Source organism: Giraffa tippelskirchi, chromosome 4 (assembly GCF_054371585.1).
Source record: "Giraffa tippelskirchi isolate mGirTip1 chromosome 4, T2T-mGirTip1v1.2.pri, whole genome shotgun sequence".
Lineage (NCBI taxonomy): Eukaryota > Metazoa > Chordata > Mammalia > Artiodactyla > Giraffidae > Giraffa > Giraffa tippelskirchi.
Window position 1 is genome coordinate 9,036,798 of NC_137278.1, and position 14,392 is coordinate 9,051,189.

A 14,392-nucleotide genomic window follows, 5' to 3' on the forward strand; every position below is an offset into this window, starting at 1 on the left:
CTTAGGTCTCGGGGCTTTGAGGTAGCCGATATTCCAAAGTGGGCCCAGCACTGGGATAAATCAGACCCTGTCTGCAATTTTCCAGGCCAGCAGAAGGTGACTCCCTCCCCGTTTCCACAACTGACCACCATTTATGAAGGGCCTACTACATGTGGGCCTGCGCTCAAGGTCAGCCTGTCTTGTCACAGATCACCAAGCCACTGGTACTCAGCAGCCAGGCCGACAGGCTGCCCTGCCCACCCAGTAATGACCAGCTGGCCCTCACTGAAGGCCGTCCGTGGGGAAATCAAGTGGCAGGTTTCTCCTCACACCTGTGACCCCCTTCCACCCAGGTTTCGCAGATAGCCAGGGTTTCAGGGCAACCCCAGGGACAGCACTCAGGGAGCTGGTCACACCCTGTCCCGCGGGGCCAGTGTGCCAGTCTCACATCTCTAGCCCCACTTCCCAGGCAGCGTGGGTGCCCACTCTTCCTTGCCCTGTGCCCAGCCTGATTCCAACATCGGGTTCCATCACAGACAGGTCATCCAGTAAACAGACAAGGACGTGGACGATGTGTCCAGCGAGGCAGAGCTACGCTGTGTCGACTCTGGCACTCACCAGCTCCGTGATCTTGAGCAGGTCACAGGAAGCCTCAGCTTCCGTCTCTGCACAATGAAGCCTATTAAAGCGCTGACCTTGGGGCTCCTACAGCTGGTGTGCCTGCTCCCCCTTCCCTGTGGGCCCATGAGTTCTCACCAGTCCCATATCAAAGGACAGGTGCAGGGAAGGGAAACAGCAGTTTCAGGGCAGCATTTCAATAGCTAATCTCATTAGCAGGAAAAGACGTAGCAAAAGAAGGACACAATTGAACACAACAAATGCATAGAAGTCAAACGACCGCTGTAAACTCAGCTGGGCACTGGGGATACAGAGCAAATATTTGACTTCACCAAGAAGGCAGTCAAAGAGGGAGGCTGGCCTGTGAGCAGCACTGCAGAGCAGACACCCCGTGTTCTCCATCCCAACAGGTGGAGAGAGCATCAGGAATACTGTGGCATCGTCAACACCACTGGGCTGGGGGTAGATGTGGAAGAAGGAGAAAGATGGCTCATTTGGCCCATTTCCCAAATGGCCTGCACCAGCCACTGTCCTCGGACTAACAGGACATGTGGGCGAAAGGGGAGAGAATGGTCTGAAGCACAGGCTGAACTGCAGGTTTGCCCAGAGCCAACAGCTCCCCACACGTGGCCTTGGAGACGTAGTGCTGTGATCAACACTGTGTGTATCAACTCCTCTCTCTCCGACACAACTGCTGGTGGCTGCTATATTTATCTCCTAGGAAGCTGCATCTCCCCCTTCTTTACCCTGGTAAGCAGCCCTCCGTAACCAAGTAAACAGTCCTGGTCCTCAGTCCTTAGGAAGCCACGGGGAGATTTCTCAGAAAAATAACAGCTGTTGTTGCCCTGGGTCCCTGTCCTTTAGTGACACACAAACTCAGCTTCCTGGCCTGTCCCTAGTTCCCACCAGCTAGATGCCCACTGAGAGGTCAAAGTCAAGGCCAATCCCAGGGACTGAGAGGGGTGTGAGCAGCAGAAGCCACGGACTAACCAAGGAATAAGTGACCAAAAGGCGGCCTTCAAGGCCTGCTGCAGCTCCCTGGCTCGCTGGCGTTGTGTCCCCTCCCTGGAGCCCTCTGACTTCCCTTCCCCAGATGAAGGGACAAGCAGGGAGAAGGAAAACAGCTCTTTCCTGGCAACATTTCCTGAGCTAATCTCATTACCAGAAATGAATGGCAAAAGAAGGATGAACCCCAGAGGCCAGCGGCCCGGCCAGTAGCAGCCGCAGCCAGAACAGAGGCTCCACGGCCTGGGGCAGCACCGAGAGTCTGCTCATCTCATCTTCCAGGTTCCTATCGGAGCACTGCAGACGAAGGGGACAAGAAAACAGGATCCCTCTCTTGTTCTGAGTGCCAAGAGGCCGTGGGTGCTGTCTTTCTTGCTGAGCTCCGTGGGGTGTGGTGGTAAAGCATGGAGACTCTGGAACAGACTGTTGAGTTTGGTTTCTGCTCTGCCTCCGGGCCGGGAAACCCTGCCTGTCCTCCCACCATCCTGTGCCTCTGTCTCCTCATCTGTAACTGAGAACACTGACAACAGTGCCGGCCTCGATAGGGAGCTGTCAAGAGGAAATGAGTTAATACAGGGAAAGCTGTCAGGGCAGCGCCTGGCAGATCTGTAAGGAAGAACAGCTGACCCCTGTGGCCTGGAAGGGAGTTAGGTGAGGAAGCTCAGGCTTTCAAATGGGTCCTGGGTGGATATTTCATTCCCGGCTCCCTGGGGAGTGGTGGGAGATTTGTTTTCATACATAGCTGTGATGACTGGCCACCGTGGCGCAGGGCTCTGTCGAGCCACAGGGAGCAGTCCTGGGTGCTGCTCTGGCCTGATGCTGCCCCACCATCCAGGGCAGGGCAAGGCACCCTGGGGAGAACACTGGCCAAAGCTCCATGGATGGGCCCTGCCCATCCATGACTGGGTGGCATCTCTGTGCCGGACCCTGAGCCACCCTGGTCCCTCGTGCGCTGAACCCCTGCTGCCCTCACTGACTGTGCCCCTTACAGGGGTCACCAAGAGTCCCCGTGTTACTGAAAGTAAGCTCTGTGCACCATGAGAATCATCATTCCTTCTTCCAGGCTCACACATAGCTCCCAGCAGTCCAAGAAACAATAGCAGCATCTAAATGATGGAAAATTCATTTGAGAAGGAATCTCCAAGCAACTTCTGAAAAAAGTCTCAGGGCTCAGATGCACTCGGGGAAATCACAGGGCTGGCAGCAACCACAGAGACCAGTGGCTTCCAAACTTGCTTCTGACCTCCAAAGCCATTGCTCAACTCAAGTTCACCCAGAAGCCCAGGACATAAAACTGATACAGCCGAGCCACTCTGGCAAGAATCGTGCCCAGGCAGTCTGCTGGACGCCCTCCCGCCTCTGCCCCAGGCCCTGATGCCCCCGAGGCAGCTCCAAGGAGCCCCTGGGCTCCCCAAAGCACTGATGGAACACCACAGATTCAGGCCAAGCTCTCTGAGTAGACACAAGGAGACGAGTCCCACGGAGTCACTCGGCACAGATGGTGCCTGAACACAGACCTGGTTTTCTGATTCCGGGCTAACATCTCTCGCTCCACTTTGCTGTGGCTTCATCTATGGAAAATTGCAATTTAAAGAAACAAGGCTCGCTTCTGATCACCTACAACATAATCCCTAAGTATTTTACAGGCCCCTGAACCAGCCAAGTCTGAAACAGAGCCCAGCCCCACAGGCTGGCAGAGAGAAGTTCGGAAATGAGCTGCAGAGGCACAGATGATGGTTCCATACACTTTCCTTCAGTTCTGTGGGACATAAATAGGTCTTGAGAGGACTGGGGCTGTGCGGCCAAGAGAGACCCTGGACCAGGAGGTGAGACCCCAGACTAGGAGGTGAGACCCAGGACCAGGAGGTGAGACCCCAGACCAGGTGGGCCAGGAGGTGAATGCTAATGAGAAGTGGAGAGCCATGACTTCCCCCCTGTCAGGCACGGAGCCAAGCTCGGGAGGATAAAGAGGCCTGAGATATTTTTAAAGTATTTTTACAGCAGGAAAACTTTCCTACAGACTCAATTATATAACGATCAGACTCCACCTCTGAGCTGAAATTATCCATGGCCTTCAGGGAAAAAAAAAAGTCATTTTTCCCTACATGAGGGTCACAGGTTTCTCCAGAGAAACTCTTCAGATGTATGGTCAGCAGCCCCGGGGCAATTGCAAACCATCAGCCTGGAGGACTTCCTCAGGGCAGTTTGGGGCCAGGGGAGCAAACATCAGGCCACTGACCCCACCGTCATACGTAATGCTGTCAGGTCCAGGAGGGTCCACTCTAGGGGCCCTTCTGATCCCAGCCAAACCGGCATCCTCTCAGCTTCCTTGTCCCAGAATGGGGTCGAGGTCACTGAAGGGGAGAGTGTGGCCAGGGGACACAATTAACCCACAGTCATCCTGTGTTAGTGGCAAACGGCAGACTGAGAAAGGCTTCTGGGCCTCAGGAATGGAGAACCTCACCCAAGAAATGACAGCCCAGACGGGAGGAACAGTCTTAGGGAGATTAACTTACAGCCCAGGTTTTCGTCAGCCTGAAGATGGGTGCGCTCTGCAATGCTGACACCACAGACATGAGAGAATGAAGGTTGTTGAGTTCTAGAAGTTTCTGGGGGGTAAAAAAAAGATATGGAATTGATTATTTTGCTGCTATAAACAACAGAACAAAAACATGCTGAAGTATTACCAAATGCTGTCATATTTATGAAATTCAATTACACTTAAAAATATCTCATGTAGAAAATATAGTTCTAGGAAGTTCATAGAAACCATATGCTCTTTTTCTTTCGAATTGTCAAAAGGTGAGTGTGCATCTGAAACATGTGGCAAATTGCATAAGCTGACTAGTCTGGCTGCTAGACAGAAATGTGGCCCGGGATGATGTTTGAGAGTGTCCTTTCTGTTCCTTTTTTTAGATGAATCTCAACTGTCCCAGCAGGCTTCTGTAAACTGAAACCCCCGCTGTGCCAACAATATCAGTGTGGGTCTTCTGTGATCACCCTCACACACGGCACGAGGGAGGCTGAGGAAAGACGTTATCAATCTGCTGGGAACACAGCACTCTGGCTTCCCAGACACTGGACCACGCTCCCCTGAATCAGACCCCAAATGAGTGAGAACATTTGGATTTAATTCCATCTCAGACAAGTTCCTCACCATGAGAGTGAGGGTAAGCGCAGAAAAATGTAATTGCTCTGCTCTCGGTTTTACGCTGGGGAAAACCTGCTATCAGGACCCAGGTTCCCCCTTCTCACTCTCAGGAGTCAGTGAAGGCTGTGTAGCCGGCTGGCTCCGTGGGACCGAGAAGTCTGGTGCCAACTCCGGTTCCCACTACAGATGTGCCCTTTGGCAAGTTACCTAAGCCTTCTGAGCCTCCACGTCTTCAGACTTAAAATGAGGAAGGTAATCACAGAGCCTCCGCTGCATGGGCCGTGCATGTAACCTGCTCGACCATGACCTGGCATTGGGAACAGCATGCAGTACAGTGTGGGCTGCCCGTTATCCGTCAGGAAGACTGGCCCCAACCCTAAGCCCTTCCTCATCACTTGTCGTGGGTGCTTCCAAGCTCTGGTGCCGCTCCCTCTAGTATGTCTCTCCTGACCATGCTCCCAAGTCTAAGAGGTAGAAACCCCCCACCTGTGTGTTCCCACAGCGGCCTGTGAGTCTCCTCAGCGCCCTGGACTAGATTCCGCTCTCACCTGCCTCTCTCTCACCCGGGACCGTGTGTTCCCTGAGAGCAGGGGTGAAGTGGGATCTGCCATCACAGCCCTCAGACCTAGTACAGCACAGAGCAGGGCCCAGTAAATGAGCAAATACGTGAGGAGGACTATGCCTAGTCCTCACAGCTGTTCCTCCCAGGGGGTTTCTCCCTTACCACACTAGTGACTGCTGCATTTCACACATCTGTAACACTCCCTAACTGCTTCCTGTGGGTAATAATAGATCCTCTGAGGGAGCCAAATTTCGTCCTTTGTATCTGAATTGCTGTGCTTGTCACAGGATTCCTTTTAGAGCCGAAGGTCCTCTGGGAGATTATCTAATCCACTCCTTCCATTTTATAGATGGAAAACCAAGGCCCAGAGAAAGGAGGGGCTCACACAAGATACAGCTGGGGCACACAGCGTCAGCATGATGGTCCGCCATTGGGAAATGGCAGAGCTTAAGGAGGAATCATTGCAGGCCCCTCAGGTGGGGACTGTAAACTTCCAAACTGAAAGCACCAGGTAGGCTGGAACTCCATCCCGCTTTCTCTCATGGCCCAGCAAGAACTCATCAACAGCAACAAGTACCACTAAGCCCCACACAGTTCCAGGTACTTCAGAACACACAGGATGTAAAAGTGCCTGTGCCCCTGCATACTTACAGCCGGATGCACTTGCTGTAAGGGACAGAGACATGCTCCGACTGACTCACTGTAGGCCCTGGGCGTGGACACCCACCTCTTTAAGCCTCCCCTTCCTCCTCTGGAAATGGGATGATAATAATGTGAGCGTCAAATGCAATCATTTCTGTACAGCAGCCGCTATGGGTCCTGGCCAGAGAGGGGCTGAACTATAGGTGAGCTAGCCTAGGACTCGCCTGGGAAGACAACAGGCACACACAGGAAGCAGGCAGTAAGCCACACAGAACCGTGCTCTGCTGAGGCAGGCGAGCCCTGTGGTCAGGGACGGTGGACTCAGAGGAGTTTGCAGACCATGTAAGAGCTGAGAGTGGTCCAGGAAGGCCCATGGGATCGCAGCCTGGGCTGGCAGAGATGAAGGAAGAGGAGGGGAAAGGTGGGGTGGAGACGTGAGCCTAGTGCCCAGCCACTGGCCAGGACTGATCCCATCCGAGCAGGGTCAGGAGGTGGGAGTGGGGCAGCAGGGTCATCAGGCCAGGCCTCGAGCGCAGGATGGGGTGGGGTGAGCTCTGCTGACTGGGGACAAAATATGCAGGATATGATGGTATCACAACCACCGATGCTAACTGAGAGTCACCAGCACTGGCTGGATCTGAATAGGAGGGGGAACAGACCCCAGGGGTAGCCTTTGGGGGCCCGTGGAGAGTCTGTGAAAGGCCAGCTTATAAAGGATGGTTGGCTGCCAAAATCACAGGGCAGAGGGCACTTGCCTGTGTGCACACAGGGGCTGGGAGGCCATCTGGGCGGCCAGGCTGTTCCCGCAGCTGTCTCTGGCTAGGGAAGTCGGGTCACTGCCCCTGGCCTGAACCCTGCCCCGCAGGTCCAGAGCAAACTAGCTCCCCAAGTACCAAGGAAACACATTTCTGAGACAAAAAAGACAGGACAGGAAGGAAAGAAGTAGTAATAAAACAGCTTACCTTGGCTATTTTCACAAAATGGCTCAGGATTTCTGCCCTTATTTTTAAAGTCTGTGCTGTTAGAATTTCTCGTACAACCCAAAAACTGACCTGGAGAGTCAAATACAGACACACACAGACACACACACACACCAGAAATGTTGTTAAATGCCAGACCACCCAAGTTGCCCTGCCTACCACTTCCGTGGGACTTCCAGGAGGTGGGGAGAGCACACCCTAGGGCTGAGGAGGTTCAGGGTTTCTTTATGACACCCAACCCTGCAGGGGGTGGGGGGGCAGTTCCCAGTTGTCAGCACCAGCTCTCCAACACACACAGCAATGCTGAGAGCAGAAAGTATGTCCATCCTCGGCTAGGGGACCTCCTGGGCCTCCATGACACATGGGTCTCCCTGAAGGGGGTGCAGGGAATTTTGAGATGAATCAGACAGGATTCCTACTCAGGAGGTGACAATGGATGGATGGATGGATGGTTGGATGAATGGATGGTTGGATGGATGGACGAATGGACAAATGGCAGGCAAAGGGATATGCATGCTGGCAGTACCATCCATGAGATCCACATCTCCAGCCAGACGCAAGGCAAGAAGGACTCAGTTGTATACAAACAATCGTAACCAATTTAATTTTCCAGGAGAGGTTTGCCCAATTATTTATGTGATAGAAAAGCATCTCTCAAAGTTCCATAAAGTGATGCAGTTTAAAGGACACATTTCTCTGCAGACAGCATATGCCAAAAGGATATACTGGTACTTTTGGTTCAGAATATCATTCACACTTGACCATCCCCGAGCCCCTGAATCCTCTGGTACGAACAAGAAAGTCATCCACCAGTGTCTAGTTGACTCAATGAAACAGGAGAGGCTTTCATGCCAAGAAACACTGGGCAGTGGTCTGTTTTCCTGTTTACGTTTCATGACTATAAGAATAGTTTTTTTGTGAAACCCAGATGGCCAAGAGAGCAATGACAGCACCGCAAAGAAAGGGGAGATGGGCAGAGTGTGGGGGATGTATGGAATGAAAAGGAACACTAGGCATCTAAAACCTCTACATTGTACAAAGAATCAAATAGTTAGGAATACTCCAGAGTTAACAAAGCATGTTTACTGCTGCGACCACATGCCTTCTCTTTACTGAAATACTATTAACTTTTCAGTGAGAAAACAAGAAAGGATTAACCAAGAATCAAAATTTGGTTTCTTATATTAAGCAGGAATATTATAGAAAAGTTTTCTCTGTGTAATTATCTGTGGTTGCCTCCAGGACATGCCTGGGTTTCCATTGAATCATTTTTTCCAAGGAACTGCCTAAAATTAAGTTCAAACTCAAATGTTTACTAGCCAGTTACGGAAGAAAGATTTTCTTGATACTAAATGATATGCCCATAAACCTTATATTTTAATACATGCATACTTTTATGCCACATAAATCTCAAATGTGATAGTTCATATGTAGAATTTCATACATGCTTATGTGCCAAAAATTCACACATATTTAATTACAGAATATGGCAGAGCTGGCTCTGATCTGCAGCACATGGTGTGCAGGGGCAACTCTAGATCAGTTCAGTTCAGCAGACTTTCACAAAGCCCTTACTGTGCGCTCCAGGCACTGTGAGTCCCAGACCTGTCTGCCCTTGCCTGACACAGAGGAGACCGGAGGAGGCAGGATCCTCCAGAAGTCACTGTGTTACGAGGCAGCTGGTGGCTGTGGCCATCAGGAAGTTCAGACCAAGTAAACTGGAGTGTGGGGAAGGCAATGACAGAAGAAGGCTTCCTAGAGGTCGACCTTGAGAGATGGGTAGACCTTCAGCAGGTAGAGAGACCAGGGAGAGCTGAGTGGGCCAACAGGACTGGTGCTGCAGGTGCCCCATGGGATGGGGGTAGGAGGGAAGCAGAAGCTAGAAGGGAAGCGAGGGCCAGACTGCCGGGGTCAGGAGCAACAAGGGGACACTATGCCGCATGGGGAGAGTTCCACAGGCTTCTGAGCACAGGCATGACAGCCTAGACCCTTTTGTTGGGGCAGGGACACCCATCAGGAAACTGATACGAGGGTCTAAGTGAGAGACGGGAAGTTTGAGCTAGGGCCATGATGAAGGAGATGGAGGGAAGAGGCGAAAGAGAAGGACATTTCAAAGGGAGAATCAGCATAGTTTTAAACTGTTATAATTATGTTTTTTAACTACAAAATTTAAGAGAAGCTTAATGCAGAAAACAAAGGAACAGAGATAAGCACAAAAGACAGAAGTCATTTGCAAGATCGTTCTCACATACAGACCCCCTGTTATAAACACTGTGATATATGTACTTCTTGGAACACATATATGTATGCCATGTCTTTGAACGTATGTCCTTCTAGTCATAGAATCTGTTTCTCTTTTTCAATTAAACTGGTATATATTAATCATACTATCACAAGGATTTTTATAAGCAAATAAGAATATCAAGGACTTCCCTGGTGGTCCAGTGGTTAAGAATTCACCTGCCAACGCAGAGGACACAGGTTTGATCCCTGGTCTGGGAAGATACCACATGCCATGGGCAACTAAGCTCGTGAACCACAACTGCCAAGATAGCATGCCCTACGGCCTGTGCTCCACAACAAGAGAAGCCACTACAATGAGAAGTCTGCTCACTGCAACCTGAGAAAGCCCGGGTGCAGCAATGAAAACAGCCAAAAATAAGTAAATATGTGAAATTTATAAAAATTTAAAATAAATGAAGGAAAAGAATATTGACTTTCTTTTTTAGTAGATGCCAAGTGATTCATCTCAGGGATGTCTCATCACTAAGGAACCTCGTACTGCTGGGTAGCTTATTTCAAGTTCTTTTGTTGTGATAGACAAACGCTGTGGTGAACATAATTATACATATATCTTTATACATTTTTAATGACGATCTGAGGATAAATTCTTTCAAGGTGGGGTGAATTAAAATATGTGTACCTTTTTCCAGAAGTATGTATTAAAAAACTTGGCCTCCACACGGTTTATTTTGTTGATCCATCAAAGTTGGAGCAGAGTTGTGTTCCCTTACACAAGGCAATACCAGTTATTACGGTTCTTTTTTTTCGTTACTAACATAGCGGACAAACTAACATCTTACTGCTTGTATTCTGCATTTCTTTCATGACTCCTCAGTTACCTTTTTTTTTTTTTGCACTTTTTTTCTCAGGTTTTTGTTGCAAACATTTATCAGCCATTTGTACTATCTGCCTGTGAACTATGTGCTCTGGTCCTTCAGCCACCTTTCTATTGGGACACCTGTCCTCTAGTAAAAGGTCTTTTATATCAAAGTGAATGCATTACCCCTTTGTGAGTCATACAGCGTGCAAGAGTGTGGAGAAACTGGTGCTCTTATACACTGTTTGGGAGGGAGGTTATAAAACTTAAAGGGCCATTTTGAAGAACAACTTGAACATGTCTCTCAAGCCGTTAAAGTTATATTCTCCCAAGAATATTTATCTTACAAAAATATAGAAATGTAAAGGGATATGTGCATGCCAGTTTGCCGAAGCACTGTTTATAAAGCAAAGGAACAGGCCCATCAATAGGAAGTAGGTTGCATAAATAACACCATCACCTCACACTTTGGAAGGAAGTCATTATGGAAGGAAGGAGACAGTTTATCTACAAGGATTATTTGGAATTCTTCTGCATAGGAGGTTTGTCTAGTCTCCCCCATTTACTTATTCCACCATTTGTTTAAAGGGACTCATGAATATTTATTTTATACTTTTGGGTTATGATACTATGTTATGTATTTCATAACTATGTTCTTTATTTCATACTCAAAGCCATTTCAGTTTCAGCTACTTAGAGCTGGCTTCGACATGCCCTCGGCACTGGTTGGTTGGTTTGTTTGAGCACTTTTTTACTCTCTGCAACTACAAGATGTTACGGGACTTCCCTGGTGGTCCAGGGGTGAGGAATCTGCCTGCCAATGCAGGGGACATGGGTTTGATCCCTGGTCCAGGAGGATCCCACATGCTGCGGGGCAACAAATCCTGTGTACCACAACTAGAAAATAGTCCCCACTCATGGCAACTAAAGAAAGCCAGAGTGCAGCAACAAAGACCCAGAACAGCCAAAAATTAATTAACTAATTTTTTAAAATGCTACAGGCTCATCCTGTACCTTTCCTGCCCCAGTCTGAAACCAGCCATTTCTCCAAGGAGCCTTGGCTCCTTTTATTAGATAATGGAATTAGAAACCAAGATCTGAGAGCATATACACTTGAGCTACTGAGATATCACTGTTTCTAGGTCTTCTCAGATGGCAGAGCAAGGAAATGTGTGTGTGTGTGTATGTGTGCCTGTGCACACATTAACTCTTGTATATACACATACCTATAAACATTTCTATATCTAACCATCTGTATCTATACTAAACTAAATGAGTTCACACTAATGTCTCCAACTCTAATCCATCACCATATGGATCATTCTAGCCTTCTCTTCCTGCTTGCCTGTAACTTCCCACGCCAGTAGGTGGGAGAAACCTGGTTCCCGCCATCTACCACCCAATTCCTTAACTGTTCAGTTCCAGTGTTCACGCATAATGGCTTCAGAATTGTTGCCCATCCCCACTTGGGAAACACCTTTACTAGAGTGTAAGACTCACATACAGGTCCTTTCGTCTTTAGTCTCTCAGGCTCCCTTCATTTCCAGAGTTTCTTAGGCGTGCCCCTTTTCCCCTCCCCCTCTCAGGGGGGTTGTTTCATACATTTATAATCCAGTTTGGCTCATGTGCTATGTTCTACATTCCATCCTAGGATCCCTCAATCTCCACAATGAATTTTCTAAAATTTGCATATACTAAGGTTTACTTTTAGTGTTGCAAAGTTCTATGGGTCTCCACAAATGCACAGTGGTGTATATCCAACATACAGTATCATACAGGATAGTTTCACCATCCTAAAAATTCCCCTGTTCTTCACTTACTCAACCCTCTCGCCTGCTCACGCCTCTGGCAAACACGGATCTGCTTACCATCTCTACAGTTTTACCTTTTGCAGAATTTTTTTCAACATTTTCTCGAACTTTTTTTTTAAAGTGGGGTAGGTAATCACATTTATGCTGCCCTCTCAGACTTTTTTCTTTCTTTCTTTTTTTTGGCCACATCAGGCTACTTGCAAGATGTTAGTTCCTGTGCCCTTGGCAACGAAAGCACAAAGTCTTAACCACTGGACCTCCAGGGAATTCCCCAGACTGGCTTTTTTCACCTTCTAACGTGTATTTAAGATTCTTCCATATGGCTTCTGAGTGTATTCTTTTCTTTTTTTTGGAATGAATACTATTTATTCCATTGTACGAACTTACCAATCTGTCTATCCTTTTACCTGCTGAAGGACATCTTAGTTACTTTCAGTATTTGAGCATTACAAATAAAGCTGCTATAAACAACTGTGTGTATCTGTGTGTATGTGTATAGGTAGACTTAAGATTCCAAATAAACTGGATAAATATCGAAGAATGCAATTGCTGGACTGTACCATTTTTTCATTCCCACCAGCAGCAAATGTGAGTTTATATTGCTCCAAATACTTGCCAAGAATTAGTATTGTCAGGTTTGGTGTAGGTTTTTTGGTTTTTTTTTTTGGTTTGGAGGATTTTTTTCTTCTTTATTTTAGGCATTCTAAAAGGGTGTAGTGTTTTGCATTTTCCCAATAGCAAATAATGCTGAGCATCTTTTCATGTGTTTATTTGCCCTTGGTATATTTTCTTTGGTGAAGTATTTATTCAGATGTTTGACCCATTTTTTACTTGGGTTGCTTTCTTATTGTTGAGTTTTAAGAATATATTTTGGATTCAAGTCTTATCAGATATGTGTTTCACGAATATTTTTCCCAGGCTGTGCTTTGTCTTTTAATTTTCCTAACAGTGTCTTTTGCAAAATATAAGATTTTAATTGTAATAAAGCCCAACTTACCAATTCTTTTCTTTCATGGACTGTGCTTTGATGTTGTATCTAATAACTCATCACCAACAGTCATGTGGATTTTCTTCTATGTTTTCTCCTAAAAGTTTTATAGTTCTGTGTTTTACATTTAGGTTTATGGTCAATTTTGAGTTAATTTTTATGGAAGGCCTAAAGTCTTGCAGGTTCATTTTTTCACACACACAAAAATACTTCCAACTGTTTCAGTACTGTTTGTCGAAGAAATTACCCTTTCTCCACTAACTGCCCTCATGCATCTGTCAAAGGTTAGTTGCCTATATTTGTCTGGGTGTACTTATGGGCTCTCTATTCTATCAACCTACATATGTATTCTTTTGCCAGTACCATACTGTCTCAATTACCATAGCTTTACAATCAGTCCTGAAATCAAGCAGAGTGAGTCCTCCAACTTTGTTCTTTTTCTGGTTATTCTAAGGCTTTAGCCTTTCCATATAAACGTTAGAATCAGCTTGTTGATATTTATGAAATAGTCTCAGGAGACACGGGTTCAATCCCTGGGTTGGGAAGATCCCCTGGAGGAAGGCATGGCAACCCACTCCAGGATTCTTGCCTGGAGAATACTGTGGACAGAGAAACCTGGTGGGCTACAGTCCATGGGGTCACAGAGTCGGACACGACTGAAGCAACTGAGCATAGCACACAGCACATGACATAGCTTGCTGGGATTTTTTTTTTAATAAGTTTATTTATTTATTTACTGCTGGCTGTGCTGGGTCTTTTTGCTGCTTGAGCCTTTCTCTAGTTGTGGAGAGCAGCGGCTACTCTCTAGTTGCGGTGCGTGGGCTTCTTCTGTGGGGGCCTCTCTCATTGCAAAGCACCGTCTCTAAGGCATGCAGGCTCAGTACTCGTGGCTCCCGGGCTTCAGAGCACAGGCTCAATAGTTGTAGCGCATGGGCTTAGTTGTTCCATGGCCTGTGGGATCTTCCCGGATCAGGGATCAAAGCTGTGTCTCCTGTGTTGGCAGGCAGATTCTTAAGCACTGAGCCACCAGGGAAGCCCAGCTTGCTGGGATTTTGACTGGAGTTGAATTGAGTCTACAGATCAAGCTGGAACAAACTGACATCGTAATAATATGTCTTCTAATATATGAAGACAGAATATCTATTTCAATCTACTTTGACTTCTTTCATCAGGATTTTGTAGTTTTTCACATATAGAACCTATACATACTTTGTTAGAGTTATATCTAAGTATTCCTTGTGTGTGTGTGTGTGTGTGTGTGTGTGCGCACACACACTACTGTAAATGGTGGTATTGATTTTTAATTTCAAATTCCAATTTGTCATTGCTGGTATACAGAAAAGCTTTTATATTGATCTTGTGCCCCGAATCCTTGGTATACTCACTTATTAGGTCCAGAAGTTTTGAAAATAGATGTCTTTGAGATTTTCTGCATAGATAATCATGTCATCCTTTTAAAAATATATTTACTTACTTATTTTGGTTGTGTGGGGTCTTAGTTGCAGCACAGATCTTCCACTGTGGTACAATGGCTCAGAAGTTGCAGTATGTGGGCT

General features: G+C 47.3%; 1 protein-coding gene across 21 annotated transcripts in view; it reads right to left on the reverse strand.

Annotated features, from left to right (window-relative positions):
- Positions 1-14,392, reverse strand: part of RALGPS1 (Ral GEF with PH domain and SH3 binding motif 1) — a 295,428-nt gene that overhangs the window by 172,208 nt on the left and 108,828 nt on the right. For 12 of the 21 annotated variants that reach the window (XM_081587230.1, XM_081587226.1, XM_081587219.1 and 9 more), the window contains exons 7-8: positions 6,920-7,009; positions 4,119-4,211 (exon numbers count right to left, since the gene is read on the reverse strand). In XM_081587230.1, the coding sequence (XP_081443356.1) occupies positions 4,119-4,211; positions 6,920-7,009 (183 nt within the window). Of the gene's footprint in view, positions 1-3,119; positions 3,174-4,118; positions 4,212-6,919; positions 7,010-14,392 lie in introns of all 21 variants that reach the window. The other 9 variants (XM_081587210.1, XM_081587223.1, XM_081587222.1 and 6 more) reach the window with 2 other exon arrangements.